The sequence below is a fragment of the Cupressus sempervirens genome, chromosome 1 (assembly GCF_028749045.1).
Source record: "Cupressus sempervirens isolate cs-2001-9-10 chromosome 1, ASM2874904v1, whole genome shotgun sequence".
In the NCBI taxonomy this organism is placed as follows: Eukaryota; Viridiplantae; Streptophyta; class Pinopsida; order Cupressales; family Cupressaceae; genus Cupressus; species Cupressus sempervirens.
The window spans coordinates 16,709,803-16,737,238 of NC_143118.1; the positions used below are offsets into that span (position 1 = coordinate 16,709,803).

General features: G+C 32.0%; 1 protein-coding gene across 2 annotated transcripts in view; it reads left to right on the forward strand.

The window, feature by feature from the left end:
• The window catches only part of LOC149575938 (alpha-L-fucosidase 3-like), an 84,969-nt gene extending 68,454 nt beyond the window's left edge, over positions 1-16,515 (forward strand). Inside the window, exon 5 of one of the 2 annotated variants that reach the window (XM_089816038.1) lies at positions 16,172-16,515. Coding sequence is in view for 1 of the 2 variants with exons in the window: in XM_089816040.1 (XP_089672166.1) it covers positions 16,172-16,177 (6 nt within the window). In the remaining variant the exon portion in view is untranslated. The remainder of the gene's footprint in view (positions 1-16,171) is intronic. The other variant, XM_089816040.1, reaches the window with a different exon arrangement.
• The last annotated feature ends 10,921 nt before the right edge of the window (positions 16,516-27,436 follow it).

Below are 27,436 nucleotides of genomic sequence, written 5' to 3' on the forward strand. Positions count from 1 at the left end.
AAAAAACTCTTTTTGTACCAAACATTGTGATTGTATTTGAGGATGGTGGATTTAACAATATCTGAGTGTTTTCGCCAATAACATAGGGTTGTATTGCATGGAGAGATAAAATGGTTTGGTTGAGACTAATTTATAACCTTTTAGCACAAGGATTAGATGACTAGGATTAAAATAAAATATTAATGGGTCAAATTGGTGAAGACCCTTGGAGAGGTGAGGGGCGGACAAGTATTTATCATTTGATTGGTGGATTACGAGGGGTCCAAGATTAAAGTAGAACATATGATGTACGATTCCCTCAGAAGGAGTGGACCACAAGGATGAAAGGGCTATCCTAGGTGGTTGGGCAAGACCTTTGGATCATGTTACATACATAAAGGATCCACCTTTTATACATATATGTAAATTCTACATGATTGGAGGAATTTGAGTAGGACTAGTAATGAGAAAGTAAGAGGTCAGCAAGTTAATTAATTTCACTAATAAAGTGGATATAAATTAGGATTTCTAAAAATAATCCTATTTATTTAATTTCTAGAAAAGATGGGAACTTATGTAAGTTTTTAATTAGAGGTAAAAACATGTTTTGAAATGGCCCTAAAATACTTTTTAAAAGACCATAGTGGGTCTAGAACTTAAACATTAAGTTCAAACATAAGAAGAAGGTAGGAAAATTTGACATAAAGATAACCTAAACAAAGATAAGCTATAACAACTAGTGTCTAAAGCCCCCAAATTGTTTCCAAACAACTATAGTTAACCACAACAAACATGTGAAATTTGCAACATATCTAAAAGAAACTAGGAAAGATACATATAATTAGAGAAATGGGTTCTAGAAAGGCTCCCATAATCTTCATTTGATATAGATACAAGATCCCAACGCTATCCTTCATATCCATTTGAATAAGAGAAAAAAGACAAAAAAAAAAAAAAGGAGTCTGGGCAACAATTACTCTCTTATAGCCAAAATTAGATATAAGAGAAACAAAAACACCCCCTAAAATGAATCCCAACATTTAGTGCAACAAAAATCTCTACCTTAATAGGATGTCTCCATATCAATAGGAGAAGTAAGATTGAAGTTGGCTAGAAATGACATGAGGCCCCATTCTCATCCACAAGAATACTTTACACCTCCATATGTAAGGATCCTCCACCTAAATAGGAGAAGTATGTAAGGAATTCAAGGTAAGAGGAAAAAATACCCTCATATAGAAACCATTGAGTTAGATTGACACAACCCCTTCATCATTTGCAAGAATAGCTTCTCAAAATTAGTAGAAGTGTTTAGGGAGAAATGGAAGAAATGAATTTAACCATAAAAACTATGTGAGATGAATTCGTTAACTAACCACTTTTTCACTAAGTTGTTCAATACAAGATAAATAGGGGTTTCCAAATAATTCTCAATATAACTCAAGTTAGATTAGTAAAATCCAAATAGGATGAAGGGATGTCAATACTAAACCCAAGTTATATAATAAAGGGCACTCCCCTTTGTTATCATATTGTTGGGTATTTACCAAAGGGAGATATTTTTGGGAGATTTTTGATTGGTTGGCACTTAGATTGATTTATTAGGTGTTGCATTCACAACTTAATGTGTCATTGATGTGAACATAAATGTATTCTTGATCAATACATATATGATCAAGAACACATATATAATCCTCGGTGTAAGAGCAATCTTGCATCACCCAAAAATATTTTATTTTCATCTCTTAAAGAAGGGTTATCTCAGTGCAGAGTTTCTCTTTGGGGAAGCTTTCTACTTAGTAAGTTAGTCATACAAGCTTAGAATATTCCAATTTTAGAGGTAGAGGTTCATCTTGGATATATAAGCCTCTTGGTTGAGGATCACTACCATATCATGAGTATTCATGAAGTTACTATGGAGTTCAGTATTAAAACTTTGAGCTTAGTTTTGAAGACCTTAGAGGCCCAGAATGAGAGTTGAAACTCGATTGACTAAATCTTGCACAAGTCATCCACTATAGTATAGAAAATGACGATCTCAGAATGGGGTCATAATAGCCAATCGAATTAACGGTTCACAAGTTATGGTCTTCAAAAGTTGGGCTACCTAAAAATCCTAAAACAAAAATTGTAATTATTTTGAATTGACTCTATATGTAATTTTATGATTGGTCAACCTCAAGGGTTGGGGCTAAATGCCTAGAATCTTCTCGAGTGGTGGAAAATAACCTATATAAGAAATGCATGTAGGTTGTCTAGGATAGTTTTGGGTGATAGTTCACAACTTTGTCTTACAAATTATTGTAAAGAAGACATCCATGTGGGTTTGCATATTGTATTTCAGAATTCCACATTTGTGGAGATAATAATAATCCCATTTTTTTTCTTGCAAATTATTGTTATTTTTGTATTTCTATTATGTGTTTGTGGTTATAAGGGGAGCACCCTTTATTAAGTGGTATTAGAGAAGGAGCTCCAAAGTGTCTAGATAGATCACCCAATAGTGAGGCAGTTTGCATCAAGACTATTATTTGGGTTGAATGTGTAGATAGATTATCAACTTTGAGGTAGTTTGCACTAGGGTTTCAGTAAAAGCGTAAAATTGCCTCCATGAAAGAAATGTGGTAGAAGAGATAGAAGTGTTACACTCGAGGGTTTTAGAGCCCTCTGTTAGCATAATTTCTCATGGCATTTCTTTGGGGGAGTATCCTAAGCATTGCTAGAGAATTTAAGAGATTAACGTGTTGCATTCATGACTCTATTTGTCATTGATGTCAACATAGTATTACTTTTGTAAAGACTAGCATACATAGAATAAGGTTGTACAAACTAAGTTTTGGTGATGAAGTCAAGAACAATTGAGGATATGTTTGACAATATGTCCTAATGATGTGGACAAGTACACATGCAAGAAGTCAAAGACATGTGAGAGTTATTTGTGATTTAAATGGGACAGTGTGCAGATTGAGTACCTCAGAAGTAGTTTCTAGTGTTTGTATTGTATCCCCTAACAGGGATAGAATCATGATGAGAAACGTTAGACAATGACAATAAACATCTTTATGATGATATCATTGAGTGCGTGAGGCCCGAGGTCACACGTGTGAAAAGTTGTGAAGGCTATGAGCCGGCAATATTTGGGAATTGTGAAGAGATAAAATGAATTGTATTATCTTAATAAGGTCCTATTATAATTAATTGGGAAAGCCTCAAAGCTGGCTCAATGAATTTTTTTGAGGACATGGTATACTGGAAAATTATTTTCCTTGTGATGATATATGTAAGTGTGAATTGTGAAAGTAATATGTGAAGTTGTTAAATGCGAGTAAGCAATCAAAAGGATCAATGTGATGTGACGTTGAAGATCTTGTATTGAGATCTAAGAAGTATTTGGTGTGGTAATGGAAAATTAAGAGGGCAGAGAAAAAGTTCAAGTTGCATTTATATTATTCTGAAAAGAATGATACAGAGGTCAGTTGGGCAATGTATGGTCTTTCCCTTGAAGCTATTTGGACACTGGATCCATCTTCCTTCCACAACTCCTAATAGGGTTGGAATCTCCTAACAGGGATTCAAAGTCTCCTAACAGGGACTGATATGTACTGAATGTATTTCATTGACTCCTAATACGGTCCATCCTCCTACAAGGAACTTAAATATTAGTACATAATTTTGTGGGTACCATTCCCACCGGGGTTTTCCCTTTGATTAAGGGTTTCCCTAGTTAACATATCTGGTGTTATTGTGTATGTGTATCTTCTTATGGGTGCTGATTATATTGATCACATGTTTAAGGTTTAATAAGGTTGATAAAAGTTATATTGATCTGATAACTAATACACCTAGACCCCCTACCTCCCCACTCTCAGTTATCTTGGTGGACTTTACTTTCCAACACCCTCCCACAAACAACTACAAGAATTAGAAGAACATGTGCACAAAATAATGAATCCTATTGTAAGATATGAAAGCAAGGATGAAAGAGAAGAAGCAAATATTGATTAGGAAGAAGAGAAGGTTTTCAACCTAAAAGAAGAATGTCTTTTTAAGGCCATCTCCAAGATTATTAAAAGACCTAACTTTGAGGTTACCACATTTTTGAGAAATCTTAACCTGAAGGAATTGATCAAATGGATCAATGAATTAGAAGAGTATTTTGAATATGAAAATATTGAGGATCTTGAATAGGGTCAAGTTTGTGAATGCCAAACTAAAGAGTCATGCAGAGATTTGGTGGTAGGAGACTCAATTAGAGTGAAATAGAAGAGGGATGGAGAAAATCACAAGATGGGATAGGATGATAACTAAATTAAAGTGATAATTTATTCCCATGGATTATGAGATTGATCCACTGAAGAAAATACAAGGGTTGAAGCAAGTGAAAAGATCTATTCAGGAGTATACAAAAGATTTCTATCAAGCTCTCATCAAAATAGGTCATGCAGAATTTGATAATGAGAAAGTTTCTTATTACCTTAATGGGTTGAGGATAAGAATTCAAGAGGAATTAAGTCTAGTCTGAATGAACAATATTGAAGAGACATATTGGATTTTTGTAAGAGTTGAGAAAAAGTTGAGCAAGAAGTTTGAAAACAAGCAAAGTGGAAGTGTTCGTTGTGTAAGATCTGGCAAACAGACTTATGGAGGTTGAAATGAAGATTAGAAGAAAAAAGGATGAGGCTAGCTACAGTAGTCAAAATTAAAGTAGAAATAATTTCAATTATTTCAATGATAAGAATAATAGACATGAAAGAGGAAGAGGAAGAGGGTAAGGATCAGGAAGAGGAGACTTCTATGGAACATATTTTCGCTATGGAGAAGAGAGTCATACAAAATTTTGATGTAGCCAAAGCCCTCCAAAACAATAACTTAGAAAATTACACAACATAGAAGTTTCAGAATGCTAGATTCTTCATTAATTTTTTTTTAAAACTCTACTCTCCTCTACAATGAAAGAAAAAATAACTACTTATTACAATCTCAAAAATTACTATATTTGGTAGACTTTCAGGAAAAAACAAATTTTTCCATTTTTGGTAATTTTCAAAACCCATCCTATGAATCTTAATTTTTCCCAAGAAAAGTCCCCAGCTAAGGCAAGATGAATTACCAACTAATCTACAAAATCAATAATATGTTTTCAATTTTATTACAAAAGCAACTTTCTAAAAAACTGGAAAAAAACACAAAAATCCAATTTTGGAGGACAAGATGATATTTTAAGCTCCCAAAAAGATGTCAAAACGACCACCAATCAAGTTGAGCTTGACCATAAATCCAAATAGCTCCTCCTCATGCAACTACTTGTAAAATTTTAGTCAAAACCCACATTTGAGTCAAAAGTTATGACCCTCAGAAGTAAGTCTCAACCAAAATCCACATTTGAGTCAGCAACCTTGATCCTCAGATGCTCCAGCATCAGACTTGAATGTCCTTAGCACCAAGGAAGGAAAAATATAAGAATTGAGGGCTAGACCAGAGTTGTAAAAGTGGATGAGGATGTCAAATCATCACATTTTGAAGATACCGTAAGAGTAGAAGTCCTGCTTTATAGAAGAGTTCCACTGAGTGGTGAGAATGAACCTAATTAAAGGAGGAGCTTGTTTCACACCAATTGAAAGTGTGAAGATAAGTATTGTGATCTGATAATTGATGGTGGAAGGACTAGAAATTTGATGTTAGAAGATATGGTCACAAAGTTAAAGCTCAAGAGGAAAACACACTTGTGTCCATATTGCATTTCTTGGGTGCACGATGACTACAAGTCATGGTCATTGAATAGTGCCTAGTGAAGAACAAGATTGGAAGCTACCAAGATAAGGTACTTTGCAATATAATACGTATGGACATATTTTAGATGTTGTTGGGTAGGCCATGGTAGTTTGACATGCATATTGTACATGATGGTCATGTGAATACCTACATTCTAACAAATGATTGGGTGAACCATAAGCTAATTCTATTGAAGAATAAATAAGAAAAGGTTTGTAGTGCCACTAGAGTATGTTTTGTTGATGGAAAGAAGTTTCTACAAGGCATAAGGCATGGAAATATGTGTTTTCTATAATTCCAAAAGATGTTAAAGAATAAGTAGAAGAGGTACCTACAGATGTTGCACATTTTTTGGATGAGTTTTTAGATATTATATTAAATAATTTTTTTGGTGCATTACCACCAATGAGGAAGATTAGTCATTAGATGGGGTTTGATTCCAGGAGCTAGTTTTCCAAACAAGGAAGCACACATAATGACACCAATAGAATGTGAAGGGTTGAATAAACAAGTACATAAATTATTACAAAAGGGGTTGATTCGAGAGAGTTTGAGTCTATATGTTGTACCAACTGTATTAGCACCAAAGAAGAATGGAGAATGGAGGATGTGTATAGATTCTTGGGCTATCAATAGGATCACAATCAAGTACAAAATCTCATTTCCATAGATGGATGATATTATGGATTATTTGAGTGGAGATGTGTATTTTACTAAGATAGATTTAAAGAGTGTATATCATTAGATTTGTATCAAAGAAGGAGATAAATGGAAGATCACCTTCAAGATGAGGGAAGGGTTGCATGAGTGGTTTGTAATGCCTTTTGGGATAACCAATGCATTGAGCATTTTTATATGGCTCATGAATGAGGTACACAAATATTTTTTGGTTAAGTTTGACATTATTTTTCTTGATGACATTTTGATCTTCAATAAGAAATTGGAGGAGCATATAATGCATATTTGTAGGGTGTTCGAGAAGTTGAGGGAAGAAACGTTGTTGATTAATTTGATGAAACACAATTTTGTGAAGAAAGAGTTAGTGTATCTCAAATTATTGTCTTAGAAAAAGGTCTAAAAATGGACCTTGAGAAAGTGAAGACTATCCTTGAATGGCCTAATCCAAGGAGTGCTATGGAGGTAGGATCTTTTCATGGTTTAGAAATATTTTACATAAAGTTTATTAGAAGTTCTAGTAGTGTTTGTGGACCCTTGATTGAAATATAAGAGGGGATAGGAAAGAGTTTAAGTGGACGATAGGAGCAGATAAGAGTTTTAATTTGTTAAAATAAAAAGTTATAGAAAAACTTGTTTGATCACTTCCAGAGTTTAACAAGATGTTTCAAGTAGTCTTTGGTGCTAGTGGTATTGCAATAGGAGCTATTTTGAGCCAAGAAGGTAGATGTTTTTCTTATTTCATTGAGAAGTTGAATGATGCCAAAAGAAAACATTATGTTTATGATAAGGAATTTTATGCTATAGTTCAAGCATTGAAGAAGTGGAGACACTATCTAATTCCTAAGGAGTTGTTTTTGTATACTAATCATCAAGCATTGTAATATTTGAATAGTCAAAGAAAATTGAACTAGAGGCATTTGAAATAGGTTGACTTTTTGTAGATTTGCACATTTGTTTTGAAACATGAGAGTGGGAAGTCTAATAGAATTGCCGATACTCTTACTAGGAGATAACTTTTGTTGTCAGATTGAGGTGGTTAGGTTCAAGGAACTCCCAAATTTGTATCCAGAGGATCCTGATTTTTGTGAAGCTTGGAAAGCTTTTACAAAATCTATTACTCTTTATAGGACAAAATGGATGGATTTCATAATCTAGAATGGTATGTTGTTCGAAGGATGTCAGTTGTGCATTCCAAGAAGTTCTATGAGGGAGAATGTCATCAAGGAGACACATAATGGATGATTGGCTAGCTATTTTGATGGAGATAAAACCATTTCTTTGGTTAATGATAATTATTACTGGCCACCATTACAACAAGATGTCAATAAATTTGTAGAGAGTTTTAGAGTATGTTAGATAGAAAAGGAGTGAAGTAGAATACAATGTTGTATCGACTATTACCTGTATGAGAGAATTCATGGGAGAATATTAGCATGGATTTCATTCTTAGTTTAACAAGGAGTCGAGAAGGACATGATTTGATTTTTGTGGTGGTTGATAGGTTTTCAAAGATATCACATTTTATTCCCTGCTAGAAGACTAGTGATGTTTTTCATGTGTGAGTTTTTTTTTTTGAGAAATGGTGAGACTGCATGGTTTGTCAAAGAGTATAGTTTCTTATCAAGATACCAAGTTGGTTGGGTATTTCTAGCATACATTGTGGAAGAAATTGAAAAACAATTTGGAATTCAACTCATCATATGATCCACAGACCGATGGATAAACAAAGGTTGTGAATATGAGTTTGGGGAACTATTAAAAATGTTTAGAATAACTAAGAGTGGGCATTGGGGGGGGGGGGGGGGGGGGGGTTGAATTAGTTACTCAAGGTCTATATGTACCACTTGAACAATTAAACATTAATCACTTCATTGTTATGCTTATCTTGATGTTGCTCGGTCTGTACTATAAAATTTGTCATAAACATAACTTGTATTGCATAATGAAAAAATTACCAAATGTAAACATTCATAAAACTTTCATCATAGTTTGACGCTAAGATTTTATGTGGAAACCCATTTTGGAAAAAACCACCAACAACATGTCACTCTTTTTCACTCTTTCGAAGTGGGCTCTGTTAGGAGTCAACCCTATTAAAGGTTACATACAAATTGTTAAATGTGACCTGGATAGAGGATTTAATCACCCTGTTAGGAGTGGCCTTGTAAGAGGACTTTGATAATTCCATTTAGAATGTCACCCAGTTAAAGGATTGACATAGACTATTAAGTCTTCAAATGACTATTAGGTCAACCTTTGTTAAAAGGATTCCAATACAAATAATTTACAATAATAAGAAATAAATTAATGGGTTTGATCTATGTTTTACAACTCAGTTTTACTGGTTCAGATCTCTATTCGGTCCTTATGTTGGTTCACTGATAAGAATTTCACTGTCATCGTTGATCTTGATCTGCTTGGTCACCCTTCAAGCAACTAGTCTACTCTTCTCATCAACACTTAAGCCTTTTTCTCTAATTCTCTTATCAATAGTAGCATCATATCTGCAAGCTTTCTCCTTTAGCTTCACATTTACACACTTGTGTGCTTTTGATCAACCTTGCTCTGTATGTCTCTCTTCACATACAAAATCACTCATACACACACTGGCTAGGCTCGACTTGGCTTGACTAGACATGGCTGGACATCGCACCGAATGATCGGTTATGTATCTCTTTAAATGGGCAATTTGTGCTTCACTATTTTCTACATCCACCGTAGATATTAGGGTTTACGATTAGATTCAATTCAATTCAATGTATTTGTCCATCTTCTTGATCATCCTCTAGAAACTTCTCTAGAATCCATCTATTAGGTCTTTACCTAATCACCTTCTTGAATTTAATGATCCAATCGATCAATCTTATCTTCAACACATTTTCCATCTCCCAAGAAATCGAATGAGTTGGCTTGATCTTACGATTTCTTTGAATTTGTTCTCTTACTATCACTTGATAATCTCTAAATTCTGATACTCAGTCAATACTGAAATAGTCAATTGTTCTAAAGCTTCTTGGATCAACATCAACTAACTTTCTTGGTTGATGGTAATGCTCGATTAATACTAGATTTTATCGACACTAAATGTAGCTCAGTTGACACTAACATTACTCAACATTCCTTAGTATTTTACTCTTTTGATCAACTTAGCTTAACTTTCTTGACATAAACAATTACTAATCAAATCAACTTATCTTTTGCTCAACTTATCTAATCAAATGTCCATTGTAGCTTCCTTTTCATAAATTCAACCTTTCCTCTAGGTGCTATAGTTATTAGTAACTTGTCAAATCCTCTTCATCAATTAAATAGACATGAAATTTAGATTAGGTAGCAATATGTCTCATCCATAGATTGGACATCAATAACAAAACAACAATTGTTTCAATTGTAAGTTTCCAATAGGAATTTGCCAAGATATTTGGTTGAAGATAAGCCAGAAAGGATGAGATTTGATTTTACCATAGATAGAATTTGCATATAATAATTTTATCAATAGAAGTACTTGTAAATAGTGTTCTAGATTGTATGGGAGTAGTCCCAGAAATGCTTCTGAATTGAGGAAGTTGGATAAAGGAGAGATAGATAGTGTTGAAGCTAAGGATTTTGTAGAACATTTAAAGAAAATCCATCAGGAGGTGAAAAAGAGCATTACAGGGATGAATACATAATACAAGGCCAAGGAAGATGAGAAAAAGAGGTACAAGGAATTTTAGGTTGGGGAAGAAGTCATGGTTCAATTTCTAGTGGGAACATATAAAAAGCTAAAAATAGAGAAGTTTGGACCATGCAAGATATTGAAAAGACATGATTTTGGAACTGCCTATGAAGTATAGTTTCTTGCTGAACTACATACTCATATTTAGGGTAAAAGCACAAACTTGTGTCACCTTTTATAAAGAAAAAGGATCCCATAACACAAATTATTCAAGTTTAATGATATAGAGATGATATTTGTGTTTAGAATTTGAAGAAGATGTAAACTAATGAAATGTGTGAAATTGGATGAATTTTATGGTTGTATTTTTTTCATTTATTTTGAGTAAGAATTTATGCATTTTAAAAAACTTTGAAGTCCTTTTAACTGCAAAAGATATAGAGTGTAGTTCCCATCAAACAAGCATATGCAAACTATCATTTTTTGCTCCGATTTGAATATACTTTAGCTAGGGCACAAAACAAAATATTGATTTTTGATGTATATTTTCTTTGTTGTAAGTACTCAAGGTCGACGTTATCAGAAACCAACAATTTTTCTCTCCTGTCAAAACTTTGCTATCAAATCTACACCTTTTTGAAAATAAATTACATATTCTTGAAGATGAGTCTCTCCTCTAGAGCTAAATCTAAATTTTACTTTTTAAAAATATGATTTACTATTTTTTTTTTCCATTTTAGAAGGAGCATCTTCTCAAATGTTAAAATATCTACTCATCATATTTTTTAATTATAACATATTGTAAATATTCAAAACACTATGAAATTTATGTAATGATGATATTGAGTCCAAGATCTATAAAAGGGTATTTTTAGTTTTTGAAAAAAGTTAGGTTTTGATAGAGAAATGAGATTTGACCAAAACATGTTTAGAGGCTCTAAGAGGTGACATAGATCTATGCTCTTACCCTTTAACATTCCAAATCTAAGAGAGTATAATGAAGAAGGTGATGGAGATGAAATCACAGAAGCATAGTGGAGTATTCAAGCAACTACTTCAGATATGAAGGAGATTGAGGAGATACTGGACAATTACGTTGGAAGAAGTACAAGGAACAAGACTTGTGAAGAATATCTGGTCAAATGGAAATGAAGGTCAGCAGAATATTGATCATGGATGACGAGGTAGGAGGTTGACCATCTTAGTTTTCCTTTGAACACTTGAGATGTGACAAGGTCACTTATCAAATTACCTTGGGTGCCTAATACGTGAACATCTTGGGTGTAAGAGAAATCTTGCATCACCCAAAAATATTCCATTTCTATCTCTTGAATAAGGGTTGTCATAGTGTAAATTTTCTATATGTGGAAGCTTGTTACTTAGTAAGTCAGTCGTATGAGCTCAGAATATTCTAATTTCAAAGGTGGAGTTTCATCTTGGATATATCAACTTGTCAATTGAGGTTCATTGCCATATCATGAATATTTGTGAAGTTACTGCATATTTTTGCTATGAATTTTTGGTATAAAAATTTTGAGCTTAGTTTTGAAGGCCTTAGAAGCCCTAGATGGGGTCAAAACTCGACTAACTAGAATTTATGCGAGTTAGGTGATGTAGAATAGGAGACATTCCAGAATGGGGTCATAATAACCAATTGATCCAATAATGTTTGAGTTAAGCACTTTACAAGTTGGGCTACTTGAGAATCCCAAAATAAAAATTATAATTATTTTGAGATGACTCTATATGTAATTTTAGGGTTGGTCAACCTCAAGGGTTAGGAATAAACATCTAGGACCTTCTTAGATGGTGGAAAATTGCCTATATAAGGAAGACATTGATGCAGGAACATCTTGGGTTTTCTCGGTGACTACTTTGTAGTTCATGGGAGGAGGCTCAATAGTTTCTTTAGAGGGTGCTTGGATTAGCACTTGGTTGAAGGAGAAGTGGTGCTCGACATGATCTAGGAGCGCAACATAGTCTGGGAGCTTGGCATGGTCTGTGGAGCTCATCATGGTCTTGGAGTTTGACATGTATTAGTTTCTCGACAATTCTTGTGGGAGCTTGATTTTGTTTGGGAGTTTTCTGACACTCGACAATGTGTTGGTGTTGACTGGAGTTTTTGGTCCATTTAATGCATGTAGCATGTGATCATGATGTGGATCGATCTGGGAGTTTGTGTGGACCTATTTGTGGTCTTGGTCATCTCTCTGATGTGCATTTAAATCTTTGTTGAAAACTTGGGGCTTGTCCTAAGTATTTTGTGTGGTTATCATGTGTTAACTATGGGTTAATGCAAGGGTTACCATTTTGTATTCAATGTTTGTTGTGAGCCGACTTGTGGCTTAAATATGCATTTAATGCAAGGGGTTTATTTAATTTTATAATTGCTAGGCTGACTTGTGTCTTAGTTGGCTATAAGTAAGGGGTCTTGTGGACTCTTATTAATTCATTCATGGAGTGACTCATTCATTTCAGAGGAGTGAGTAGGGAGAGTAGTTGAAGGGCAAGCTTTCCTAAGTCTCTGGACAGAGCGCCAAATGTGAGGCAATTTATAACAGGATTGTGCCAGAGTTGCGAGTTTGTTAGAAGGGCTAGTGGCTATAGTTTAGAAACAAGGAGGTTGCTTGATGGCTTGCAAGCACAAGTTGAGATCTTGGAGGTTTCTATTAGATTGTTGTTATGTTACAGATCTGGGCTAGCTAGGATTGAGTTGGATCTTGCAGAACTTTTATTGTAATTGTTGTTGTATTTGGCCCTAACTCAAAAGGCCTTACAATTGGGCATATTGCATGTAATTAGTTATTTTATGAATAAAGAGTTGTGATTTGGTATTTGATCTTGCATTTGTGTTTCTTTTCTTTTGTGTTTCCACTATGTGGTTATTTGCTGGGGGCTAGGACACCTCCTTTGGGGATTCTTCCTGCCTTGCACTGCGTCAGGCATGTAGGTTGTCTAGGATAGTTCTTGGTGATAGTTCACAACTCTATCTTGCGTATTATTATAAAGAAGGCACCCATGTGGGTTTGCATATTTTATTTCAAAATTCTATAATTTGACATTTATAGAGCTAATAAGAAACCCATATTTTGTTCTCACAAATTGTTGTTGCTTTTGTATTTCTGTTATGTGTTTGTGGTTTTAAGGGAAGCACCCTTCATCAATTCCTAGTATATGATAGACATAGTTTTGGAATATCATAGAGGTATATTTGATCAATGTAGTTTGGATATGAAGAGTTAAGTTATGTTGGCTTAGACTAGTATTTAAGGATAGGTTTAGATGCTACATCTATGTTCACGAAAGTTTATTTAGAATATTGCACGAGTTACAATTAATTTAGTGAAGGCTAGTTGTAGGCTAGTATGTAGTAAACAATTAACTGGTAATTCAATTGTATCTATTGAGTGAGAAATAATTTGGTTAAGTGGTCTTGGATCGTGGTTGAAGATATGTTCTTAATGTTATGTTCATCATAGAAGATGTTGAAGATCTTTTTGTGGACGTCCCTGAAGTGTAATGTATGATTTGTTCATGCTAGCATGCGAATCTTGTGATAAATTTATTTAGGAAGTTGTAAAGTATATTGTAACGTATGGAACTTTATTGTAATATCTTACTGATGTCCTATATTACTCATTGTATTTTGGAAAATCCTTGACAAGCCAACTCAATTAATTATTAGGACTAGGTATAAAAAAATGATGTTTCCATGTGTTGTGGATGTCACATTGGATGTTATAATGTCTTCTATTGTTTGGATGTGATTAGAAGGATGCAAATTTGGTTAAAAAGAGAAGATGATTATGTTGAGATTAAGTTGAGAACTTCAAATGAACTATTGGAAATTGAGTTGTTCTATTAGTCAGTTCACTACTTGGGATATGTTATCCTAGAGATCTGTTTTGCGTAATAGTTCTAAAACAATTTGGACAATAGGTTCAAATTTCTTCCTTGCGCTCCTAACAGGGATAGAATATTTTGAATGGGATTCAAAATCTTCTAAAAGGGACTCATATATATATATATATATATATATATATATATAGAGAGAGAGAGAGAGAGAGAGAGAGAGAGAGAGAGAGAGAGATTGTATGTAATTGGCTGATAACATGATCATATCCTTTTACAAGGAACTTTTATATTAGCACATCATTTTGTGGGTACCATCCCCACCAAGAGGTTTCCTCTGATCAAGGGTTTCCTTGGTTAACAAATCTTTGGGTCATTGTGCATGTTTCATATCTTATGGTTGCTCTCTATATTGGTTATTGAAGTTGGATTTCAAAAGTTAAGTTTAGATTTAGATTAAGCGTACAATAGATTCACCCCCTCCTAGTTATATTGGTGGACTTTACTTTCTAATAATTGGTATCAAAGCATCAAGTCCTTGATCAGGAAGCTTACCAAATTAAGGAGATGCATGGCATCATTTAGGAAAGAAAGTCTAAAGTATGATGGAGAGAACTATGACAATTGGAAGAAGAAGATGAGGACTCATTTATTTTGCATGGGAATTGATTATTGGATGATTACAAAATATAGCAAGATTGTTAACAAAGAAACATATTTGGAATCTTTCTTGGCTAAGGATAATGACACCTTCATGTACAACATGTATGGTAGAGGAGCTTTGATCTCTGCACTTCCCGAGTCATAATTTGTTGAGGTGAAGAACTTGCAACTTGCTCATGACATATGGAAAAGGTCAGAAGCAATTTGTGAAGGAGATGAGCATGCAAAGAAGTCTAGATAACATAATTAGAAATCTATGCTTGAAAATGCTAGAATATAGGAGGATGAATCAATTAGGAAATTCTCACAAAGGATCACTGAGATTGTTGCAAACATTAAAGGTTGTGGAGGATTTATAACTGAAACTAAGGTATTTTACCAAATTTTGAGATCTTTGACACTTGCTCATGAGAATAAAATATTAATTATTGAAGAGATTATACCAGCCATTCCAAATTTTGATAGAGAAACACTGATTGGAAAATTACAGGCATATAAATCAAGAGTGAAATATAATTTACCAAATCTGAAATTGCTTTTAGAACTAGTGTACAAAAGGATAAATTAGTACTAACCAAAAGTGCAAGCACTAGTGGAGATTTTTCTAGAGAACAAATAGATTTAAGTAAAGAAGATAAGAAAATTGATGAATTTATTTCATTAATAGAAAAGAGGGAACCAAGAAGTAATAATTTTTTTTCTTTCTAGTATTGTAAAGAATTTGGTCACTTTTCATATCAATGTCCTAAAAGAGAGAGGAAGACAAAACCTAGAAAACCTTACAAATCAAAGATTACAAAAGATTGCTTCTTTGTTGATAAAGATGATGTGTTTGATTTCAAAGAAATAAAATTTCTATGATGAAGATGGAATATGATTTATGGCTATAAAGGAAGAAAATCCTTTAATAGTGACACATGAGTGGAGCAATGACACATGCTTAGTATGACTAGATAATAGAAGATAGTAAATGAGATCTAAAATAAACAAGTGATAACAATTAAATTGAATACATAGGAAAGAAAAAAAATTGTATAATATATGTTGTTTTAATCTTATGCATACAATTTGCAAGAATTTAATCTTAAATTAATGATACATCTTATCTTAATACTTTTAAAAAAAAATCTTACAGTTTCCTTAACTCATTATTAAGGGAAAAAATATTGCCTTGAATTAAAATCAATAAGAAATATAATATCTCAAAAGCATATCAAATTCAAATGATCATTATCATCCTAAATATCCATTGTATAATTATATTCTAATAAAAGGGATTAATTTTATTGTAATAAATATCTATAATTATAGATTATATAACTTTTTTGATAAAAGAGATTAAATTTTTATAAAAAATTATTTCAATACACATTTAGAAATCTTACATGCATTGTTTCTCTCCATTTCTTAATTATCTATTTCTCTCAAGGTTATTATTAGATGGTAAACTTTTGTATTTCTTTCATAATACATGTTTTTTTTAAATCTACATAGAATTAGTAAAATTTAATCTATTGGTATTGTTTCTAATAGTCTCTTTTTAAACTAACACTAATTTACTTAATGTAGGAGTGAAGTACCCACTACAAGCTTGTTGTGGTCCCCAAGATGGAAAATATAATTTCGACTCAACACAACAATGTGGTTCACCAAATGCAAGTGTATGTGAAGATTCAACTCTTCATATATTTTGGGATGGCATACATCTAGTAGAAGCTTTTCAACATATATTGGGAACAAAGCTTCTAGAAGGAAAGACCTTGACTCCAAAGTTTTTCATAAGAGAAAGTTGTAATGTCCAAGGTTAAGGATAATTGTTATCTCGCTAACTATAATATGTCCACCATTTTACTTATTAGTTTAAACAATATTAAATATTGAATATTGCTAATTTAATATTTTTTGATTAAAAATATGCATTATTATGTTTTATATAAAAAATATTGTCATTTTATAAATTAGTAATTTTTTACTATTAATAAGTTGTATTGTGGTGATAAAGAGATCAATTACAAAATTCAATATAGTGATACTATATTTGTTAGTAAATTTAATTTTATTATTAATTAAATTCTTGAAAAAATATAAGTTAATAATTCACACAAGTTAATGTTCAATCACATCACTAACTAATATAAGCCAATTTTCTTATGGTTACACATGTGAGAATGATCATAAACAAATTATGGTTTATTATTGTTGACTAAATAATTTATTGCTTAAGTTTTTGTCCAAATAATTTAATAGAGGAAAATAATTTATCTTAGGTTTGTTTACAAATTTAAGCGAATCTCACTTGTGTTAAATTAGTTCATATCATAATAAAGATTAGGTAAATGAAATCAAACTCTAATGTGTATATAACCTTGTTTACTTAGGCAAGCCATTTGATTTAAGACATTTTTACAAAGGAATGAAAAAACTTCTCCATAAATACCTAAAGTATATTTTTGCACTTTTTAAATCTAAAAAAAATCAATGTAAAATTGAAAGTTGGATAATTACATAGCACAATTCATCTTCCATTTTGTTAATTAATAGAAATTCATCTTTTCAAAATGACCATGAAAATGACTCTTTATACTAACGATTTTCCTTTGAATTTTAGGGTACATCTCCTTATGATTTAATTTCTTTTTCTAGGAATCCTTTCAACCAGAAAAGTAACCAACAATTGCCCATCAACATGGTATGGACGTAAATAAAGGTCATTGAAAGATTAGAAGCTTGTACATTTTAGTCCATTTCTATAATGGTTGGGAGCCTATTCAACTTTAGACAATTTGTCATGGGATAATTATTTAGTATTGGCACTAGCCATATGGCAAGATGGGTTTAGGTTTTTTTCCATTCGAAGTGTCTGCAATAGTGTTATTATTGATCTCCTCTAGTTCTGCCACATCTATCTTTCCACACCCATTTGTATTGGAAATGTTAGTGTTACTATTAAAATAAAGGGAAAAAAATACAGCCCGCTCTTGTCCTATGCACATTGACTCAAACTCATCTAGTGTTCCTCATGTCTGCAGCTATGCCATTCTTGGTGATCAGCAATGCATCACATCTTGTCAGAGGCAATTTAATATTTCCACATGTATCATATTTATAGGGTTGCTCTATGTACTGACTAGTGTGTTTCAGAAAAAAATTGTAACTTTGAACAAAAAGTGATGCCTAAAATTGTTGTTATACAAAGATGACGTGATGGATTTTTTTGCTCTCAACTCTGGGAAACGGCTATGCAACATATAATTTGTTAATATTTTAATTTAATTATTAAATATTATAAAATGATTAAATGAGTTGAACATGTCGACTGCATAGTCGGCTCCTCAATGCTGCTATAGCTATGGTAAGTGATTTCCATACATAATCTTCTAGATTAATTTCATCAACGTGCTTCATTGGTGATCCACCTCTACATCCACCTCTAGATCCAACTTTACATGCAGTTGACTGCTTACTAAATCTCACACTCCAATAATCTTTATGTATCCTTTTCTATAGTACTTCTCCTCTCTTCTATCCATTCATCCTATCTGACTAACAAACACCTCTCACGAAGTCTACCAAAGGCAGAGACTAGTGCTGCATGCAACCCTTGTTCTATACTAGTTTTTATTCACATATTCATTTCACCATTATTCTATACTTTGTGTTTTCTTTCTATTTAGTCTTCAATACTTTGACATACACTATCTCTATACTTTGTGTTTGCTTTATGTTCTAGTGATAAATGACTTCCAACCCGTTGGACTTCATCTAGGAAAGAAGTAAGCATAGGTATTATTTTGCAACACTACTAGACCATTATTCTCAATAAGACACGTCCTAGGAAGATGGTTCAAGGGTCAACAATATTGTAGATATACTGATGCTTGAGAAATGGTGAGAATGAACAAGGAAAATAAGGAAGCAAAGCTTTCTAAGTGTTACTTAGATTGTATGAAAGTTAGGAATTAAACATGTTTGATGGTTGTCTCAACATGATCTCTTCTAATGTAATTGAATTGGTATCTATGTTCAACAAGATTAGAGAAATGAGAAAGGATGTAGTTCAATGGTCATGGAAGGAGATAATTTTTTAATAGAATTGATGTCAAGATATATCATGATGATGGTGGACTCAATTCTATTTAATGGAAACAATGATACTACAACAATTGAAATGCATCTTAGAGATGTTTCAATTAAGCAAGGATCTTCAAAGATTGTTCAAATAGAAGGAAGATATATAGTATATAATGTCTAGATGTCTTAAACATCACACACTATAATGTCAAGGATTTGTTTTTCGCTCAAGAATCCAAAAGTTTAGAAAGGCACAATAGAAGAATTTGAAGGCCATGCTTATGTCAAACTATGAAAAAGTATTGGAGATCATTAAACACTTCCACACAAAACATTCTGTAGTGATGTTAGAAGACCATGTTTGAAAGGCACTAAAATCTAGAAATCCAAGTTTTAATACTTCAAATAATTTGCAGTCCTAATTTTTGGCATTTCTAACATCTAACAACTTTGACAACTCCATCAAGTCTAACAAGTTTTAAAAATAGATCAACACTTGGGAAATTTTTCACTTCACTTTTCAAATTTGGAGTTGTGGTCCAAAAATTGTGGATAATCACATTTTTTCGTACAACGGATCAATTTTGAGCAGTTTGTATGAATCTTTTTGGTCATTTTTTCATGCCTTGGAGTCATCTATTAGTTGCATAGAAGCAAGATCCTACATATCCAAATTTCATTGTGATATCTTTAGAAGACAAGTTCAAGTGGCGATGAAGACAAGTGTTGTTGCAGTTCATATTCTTCCCTTTGTGGATAGATTTTTAAGTTATAGAGCATAAATGCATGATATAAATATTTAATAATATATGTATAGTAGTTAGCAACTAGTTTGGAATTTCATATAATATCAAGTTTTTTCTTATTGTAATTTAAATTTTATGCATAGTTGGAACCTTATCTACAAGTTTTCTTTACTTTAGAGTTGGAGAACTATATAAGTACATTCAAACAATGTAATTAAGGATGACAATTTTTTTAATAAATCTATATACAATTGGTGCATTTTATTATCTACTCGATATTTATGAATTGGTGATGCTAATTTGTAAATTTCAAATAATCAACCAATTATGCTTGTGTGATTAATGTATGTGATCATTACTATTGTAGTTTATTATTGTTGCAATTATTTTGTTGTGACTAATAATTGGGAAGATACTCTGTTGGCGTAATAATATAAGTTTGTATCATGTGTATGTATATCTGTGGTAGCTTCACAATTTGATGAATTTTAATACACTATACAACTTCATATGATTTTCCTAGGTGATTGCATCTGCAAAGTATAAATTGTGTGTTTCTTCTATTTTATGTTTTGTGGATTTCCTTCATCTTTCTGGTGGTTTAATTCACAAGATGATTTGATGATAGTTCATGTCTATTAGATTTGAATTTTAGAAAAATAATTTAAATTCTTGTTACCCTAAATCTTTTGTGATTTCTTTAAAGAACTGGTCAAATAGGAATTCATCATAGATACATATTAAATTGCATTGATAGACTTGCATTTCATCATAAAGATAAAATACAATTTTTTTTTTGAATCATTATTATTGCTTCTAGCTTACAATTTCCAATGAACCAAAATGACCTCCTCATGAAAAATTACATTAGTCTCCAATTGAGTTATTAAGACAATTGACAACAACCTAAAGGAAACTTGTGAATTAATCTATTATTCTTTCGAGAGAGGTATTTGTATCAAATGCATGTCATTGTCTCATACAATAATGACACTCAACAAGTTTTCCTTGTCATTCCAACGTTTAAATATTTTTGTGTTTTTTTGTAGTTTTCAATGAACCAATAATGACCTCCTTATGAACAATCACATTAATCTCCAAATGAGTTATCGAGACAATTGACAAACAACCTAAAGGAATCTTGTGAATTAATCTATTATTCTTTCAAGAGAGGGATTTACATCAAATTTATGTCATTGTCTTGCATATTAATGATGCTCAATAATTTTTTCTTATCATTCCAATAAATCTTTTTGTGTTTTTTCCTATGTAAGTAACCCATTATATGGAGGTGTTGTCATCCCTATATATGAGATGAAATTTTAAATCCTCAAAAGACTTCAAAATTTCCCCAATCTCCTCCACAATAGATTTATAGGACTAGTTGAGAACAATCCTAGATAAATATGTGTTTTCAATGCACATACACTGTTAAGATTTATTTAAAAATATATTTTATTAAAGGGGAAAAAAGTATGTGAACCAAAGTTTCAAGTTATAAAAAATGAAAAAATTAATAGTGAAGAAAAAATTATGCTCTAAAGAATGACAACTTATCGAAGTTTTTCCTTCACGAGTTTAATAATAACTAAATTATAGTATTTCTTTATAAAAATATACATACAAATATTTAAATTATTATAATTATATTTTTATATTACAAATATAGATTTAATCAATTTGGATATATAAAAATATTAAATATATAGTCATTTTGTAATGATTCAAATTAAAATGTTGGATAGTGTTTTATCGTCCCTCCCTCTATTTCTTTTATCTTCTTTAGGCTCCTCTTTATCTATACTTTTTTATATATTTTCATCTCTATATATTTATGTTCTATCTCATGTACCTATGTTAATCTTTCTTTATTTCTAAATATCTATTTCTCCCCCCCCCCTCTCCTTTTTGTTTCTAAATCATTTAAAAAATAATTTATTTAAATATTTGTTAAGAATTTTGTGTCGATGTACAACTTACTTTTCTCAAAATAATAATAATAGATCCTTATAAAACGTCTATCAAGAATCAGAATGCATCTTTAATTCGATTTTAAAAACAAATAAAAAGTTAATATACATTTTATTATCAATAAATAAATAGAGTCAAAGATATTTTTTATTGCTAAAAAAAAAACTTTTGTCCTTCAATATGCAAATTGAAAATCTCTATTTTAGCATTGACGCATCTCTATTATCACATTTTGTAAACCTATATTAATTTTGTTTTTGTTCTTAACTATATTTCACAATAAGTTTTTCTAAATAAAAATGTATACCATTGCAAGCTTAATGGTCATGTTAAAAAACACTGCCCAATGATTAAAGCCTAGTTTGATAAAGCTAAAGTGACTATAGAATAGCCTAAAGATGGCAACTATACACTAGACCCTAAAGTGGATTCCCCTGATTACTTGAATAACATATCCAACTCTAAGAACAAATATAACCCTAGTGTAGTTCAATCCACCCAAATGGAAAAGTCTATTGAAATGGAAACTATTGATAAAAGTGAATTTATCACTTTCTCGAGTCCTTTGCATGATAGAGATTTCATTATTATCTCCACTAATCATAGAAACCCTAACTCTATAGGGACTCACCCCATGACTCTTGTTGTTGAAAAACAAGAAGAGAATGTTTAGGCTAGTAATAACATCATCCCCACTAGATTGAATTCTCAACAATTGGCTATTAAATCTATCAATGAGAAAGCCAACAATATTAAAAGTGCTATTGTGAACCCTAAGGAAAGTGATATTTCCTCACTTGAGACCCCAAAGTAATTGAATGTTGATTTTAGAGATCAATTTACTAAAGTGATAAAGAAGAAAAGGAAATCATATGAGCAACATTCTTAATCTAGTAATAATAGAAACAAGAATGATATCCTTAATTGTTCTAGTAGGTTGTACAGAAACTAGAAACCACCATCCAAATAAAATGTCTCCCACGTTACATGTGCATAGCTGAAATATGAGGAGGCTTGAAATGACTAAGATAAAATATTTTTTTAGGAGTTGGTGTAATAAAGTGAAAGATAAATATATCATTTGTTTACAAGAAGTTAAAGTAGTAGGCTTTTAGGCCTCCTGTATGCTAAAATATCTCTAGGATAAGGCTTTAGGTTTTCACTCCAATCATGAGAGATGGAAAGGTGGAATTTCCATCCTTGTTTTCCCTAGGTGCACCAATCATATTTTGGATTATGAATGCTCTCCTTGTCAAATAGATTTGTGGGTGATTCTCAAAAGTGAGAGGGATTTGGTTGGAATTTGCAATATCTATGCTCCAAATGATAATAGGGAACGAGCTAAAAATTTGGATTGGTGTTCCTCAAGTCCCCCACAAAGCTTATTGGATATTTTTTGATGATTTTAACATGGTGGAATATGGTTGTGACAAGAACATGAAGGGATAAAACATACTTGGAAGGGCAATGAACAATATTTTTGGTTTAAATTCAAAAGGTTCTTTGATCTCTTGGATCCTCTTGAGCACATGAGAAATAAATATAAGGATATCTAGCATACTTGGTGTAATAATCACGAGGTAAGAAATAGAGTCTTCTATAGACTTGGTAGGGTGTATTGTGATTCTTCTTTCTTCTCCTTTTAGAGCAAAGGAGGGTACTCTCCTATAGTTGTGTCCCTTGCCTCCCTTTCTATTAACTCTCCCATCTACACTTTGATTCTTTTCAACCATGAAAGGGTTGACATTTGTTGTACATCTAAAAAAAAACCTTCAAGTTAAAAGATTATGATATTAAGGATTCCATTAGAATCATGACTTATCTTTCCAAGATGTGTGCTTAGTCCTTGAATCCAACGATGGGAGCTGTTAGTTGATGATTAGAGGAAAGTTTATTAAATTGCTAGTAAAAAATTACTAATGAAAGGAGTAAGGTGGAGAATGAATTACAAACAAGCTTAATGAAACCAAATTAAAACTTTAAAGTAGAAGGGAAGATGCTATCTTAGAACAAGTACTAATCTCTACTAAGCATTAAATTAGATCTCTACAAAGATATAAGATTCAAGGCTAAAGAATTTGAGTAAAGATGAATTGGTTGAAAGAAGGGGATATAGGATCAAGATACTTCTTTAGTATCATATGGGCTAAGAAAAAGAAAGATCTTATTGAAGATGTGTAGCTAGAAGGGGGTAAAATAAATGGTCCTATTTTGATTAGAGGGGCATTTTATAAGTTCTACTTTGAACTCTTTTCATTTGAATATAGACAAGAACAACAAGAGGCTTTGAAGGGTTGTTTAAAAATTATCCCTAGAAATATTTCTACCCTAGATAGAACTAGTCTTAGTAGATGCATCTCACTTGATAAAATTACTGGTACTATTAAGTCTATGGTCAATGAGAAATCACCAAGATTGGATGGGCTTACATCAGATTTTTATAAAGATAATATTGATTGGATAGGAGAGGAACTTTCTATAATGATGCATTTGAATGTGGATCTCTGAGAAATAAGGTAAATAGAGGTGTTATCAAGTTGCTTCTCAAAACTGGGGACAAATCTTTGGTCAAGAACTAGAGACCTATTACCCTTCTTAATTTATGATACAAAATTATCGCTAAAGTATTATCTAGAAGAATTGTAGAAATCATAAAGAATTTTGTCTTGATTACTCAAACTAGTTTCATTAAGGGTAGATATATATTAGAAAATATAATCATGAGTTGGGAAGGCATGCATTGGGCAAAGACAAATGAGAAAAATGTGTCCATGATTCTTCTTGAATTAAAAAAGGCATATGATAGGATTGATTGGCCATTTATTATTGGCATGCTTAAATCTTTTGGGTTTCCTTCCTACTTTTGTAAATGGATTGACATCCTCTTCAAAGACTCTTCTACAATGATTGATGTGAATGGAGAATGGTCTAATCCTATTTTTCTACAAAGATCTATAAGGAAAGGGTGTCCCATTTCCCCCTCCCATTTTGTGATTGATGTTGATGCTTTGTTTTACATTCTCAGAGATAAGATGTTTGGTAACCCTATCAAAGGCATTACTACTCCTAATTAATAAGAACTAATGCATGCATAATTTGCTAATGAAATTAATATTTTCTTAGAGATTTCAGAAGAGAATATTTCTAAGCCCCTTGAAAAAATTAACTTCTTTTGTTTGGATTTTGGAGCCAAGGCAGCTCCATATAAGTCCTGTGTTCTTGGTTGGTTAGATTCTCTTCCTAATTGGTTGCAAATATGGGTTGGAATTGCGCTCGTCCTAGAACCATTGTAAGGTATCTTGGTATTTATTTTTCCATTGAGCCATCTATTTCTAATTTGTGGGATTGGATCTATAGTAAGATTAATAAGAAACATATCAAGTGGAAAACTCATTCCCTCTCTCTTGTTCAGGTTGTGCAAAAAGTGCTCTCCTCTCATCACCTTTACTTTGCCTCTACTTGGTTGTTTGCCAAGTATTAGAATAATATGCTTGTAAAATTTTTAAGGGAATTTCTATGATCAGATGACATGGGTTCTAAGAATAGACATTGTGTAAAATGGGAACGGTATTGTTTTCCTAGAAATATTAGGGGTCTTGGGTTGAAAGACATTAAATCCCATGGGTCAGCTCTAGCTTCTAAAGGGATTTATAAAGCCTAATGGGGGAATGAACCTTGGAAGGTTCTTGTGAGGAATAATATTGAAAGATCTATAGTCAAAAAAGGAAAAAAATGGTGAAACATTCCTCTATGGGATATCGTTATGGGAGATTTAAAACTAAAGATATTTGGTTTTGAGGTGGGTGATCCCACAATAATGGGTTCCACTTCTTGACCAATTTTGACACTGAAATCAATATTTTTGAAATAAACCTTACATTTGGGTGACTATATGTCTAAAAGTATTAAGAATTTGAAGACGACATAAACTAGTGATTCTAGTACTTTGTTCCTACTTTGTAACCATATTTAAAAATTAAAAAAAAAAATATTTAAGTAAAAAATTCTTCTCCCCCGAAAAGTGACACATGAAAAATCAATTTTTTAGAGAGTGATAGTCATTTTGACAAGCATAAATTTTTTTCTACAAATGATAATGAGGTAATTCTTTTGATTTTGGATTTGAAACATCTATATCTAGAGGATACATTTGGTTTGATTCAATTTGGTTGCATATTTTATAGTTTACAAAGTTTTAAAGTGACATCAATCATAATTTAGACATATGTTCATTTTGACAAGCATAACTTGAACTCAATGTACATAAATCACTTTGTCTTTTCTCAATAGAAACCTAACCCAGTAATCAATTTCCTAGAGATATTTCAAAAAAATTGACCTAATTTATAATTTTTTTCGAAGTGTTGAAGTTAGTCAATGTTTAATTGTTAATCAACCTACAATGAGTTAAACTCACTTTTGAAAGTCTTAATGAATATAATACCTGTTAAAATTATAGTCTTTGGAAATCTTGCTTCAAGAAACACAATTTGAAATTTTTATATTTACAGTATGAGGTCATTTGATCCTAGTATCAAGGGTCAAAAGGCCATTTTCTTCTTCTTTTCTAAGAAAGAACAAAGTTTTTTTATAAAACATGTTTGTGAGAACACTCTATTCACGTGAACATATACTCTATGCTCATGCAAACAAACATTCACATGAACATGTCTATAAAAAAGATATCAATTGCAAGCGAAAAATAATGATTTTAGACATTTGCGCAAACCCTAGGGTTTGCACAAACCCATAAATTATGTTTTCATGAACATATATTGAAATAGGGTTGACACGAACATAATTTATGGGTTCACATGAACCCCCAAAATTTGAATTGTTTTTAGCATTGTCGATTTTGTTCATTCCACAAAAGTGGCACTCACTATTGTGGCTCAACTAGGTGTTTTAAATTCGTTTTAGAATACATGGTCTCAAGTGGTGGAAGTTATCTCTTTTAGGGGTGCTACAAGTAATCCTCCAAATTATGTAGTTGTTGAAAGATCAATTTGGTGGGGTTTATATCTTAATAACAAGCTTTTTCCCTTAACTCAAAGTTATCCTGCTAAAAAATAGAATAAAAAAGGTATTTCTATTATTAATGATCTACTTGTCAGTAATAAGCTAGGGTCATGGGATGAGATTTCTTCCAAATTTGGTATCCCCACTTCTCAAAAGAAGATATTTACTCTATTATCCAAAGTGATTAACAAAGAGAGAGTTGTTAAAATAATGAGCAAAGATGCACATGGTAGGTTTTTAAAATGGGTTTATTGTACTCTTCTTAAAGATGCTTATACAAAAATGATCTATGACTTGTTTAAGAATGATCACCCTATCCTCACCTAGGTGTACCAATGTTGGTGATTTGAGTGTCCATTTTCAAACTAGCATTTTTTTTGATTTTTTTGGAAAGGTCCTTGTGAGAAAAAAAGTTTATTTTAGATGGCTTCTTTTAATCAAAAAACTTTTTGTTGGCATTGTGTTGTCCTCCATCAATGTTGAACCTATTATTTGTGATGTGTAAAAATCTTGAATTTTTTTAATATTTATTTATTTAATATGTTTATGCTAAGAAAGTTTTTCCTATTTTCCCTAGTCTCCCCATTGAGTGGAACAAGAAGCTTGAAATGTCTTGGAGTGAGATTCTTGATGGTTATGTTGAATCCTTTAATTTTTATCAGAATAGATTTTGGTTTGTGTTAACTAGTGATATTCAATGGCTTCTTTGGAAAGATAGAAATAAAGAGATATTTCAAAATGTTAGAAGATTCTCTAGTAATTTTAATCTTAAACTCATACATTTTTCTATAATGTGATAGGTATCTATTTTGTTGGATATCCCCAAAAGTAGGTTCATAAAGCTGATGTATGATGGATCCCTACTGATCCATAAGGAGGAAGTAAAAGCTTCCACATATATTAATAGCTATCAAAGTTTTCTCACACAATCTGAGATGGACGATCTTAGTAGTCTAATGTAAAAGTGTCACTTAGATTTAGATAATAATAGACGCGGATCCAACCACCATGACAAGAATAACCATAG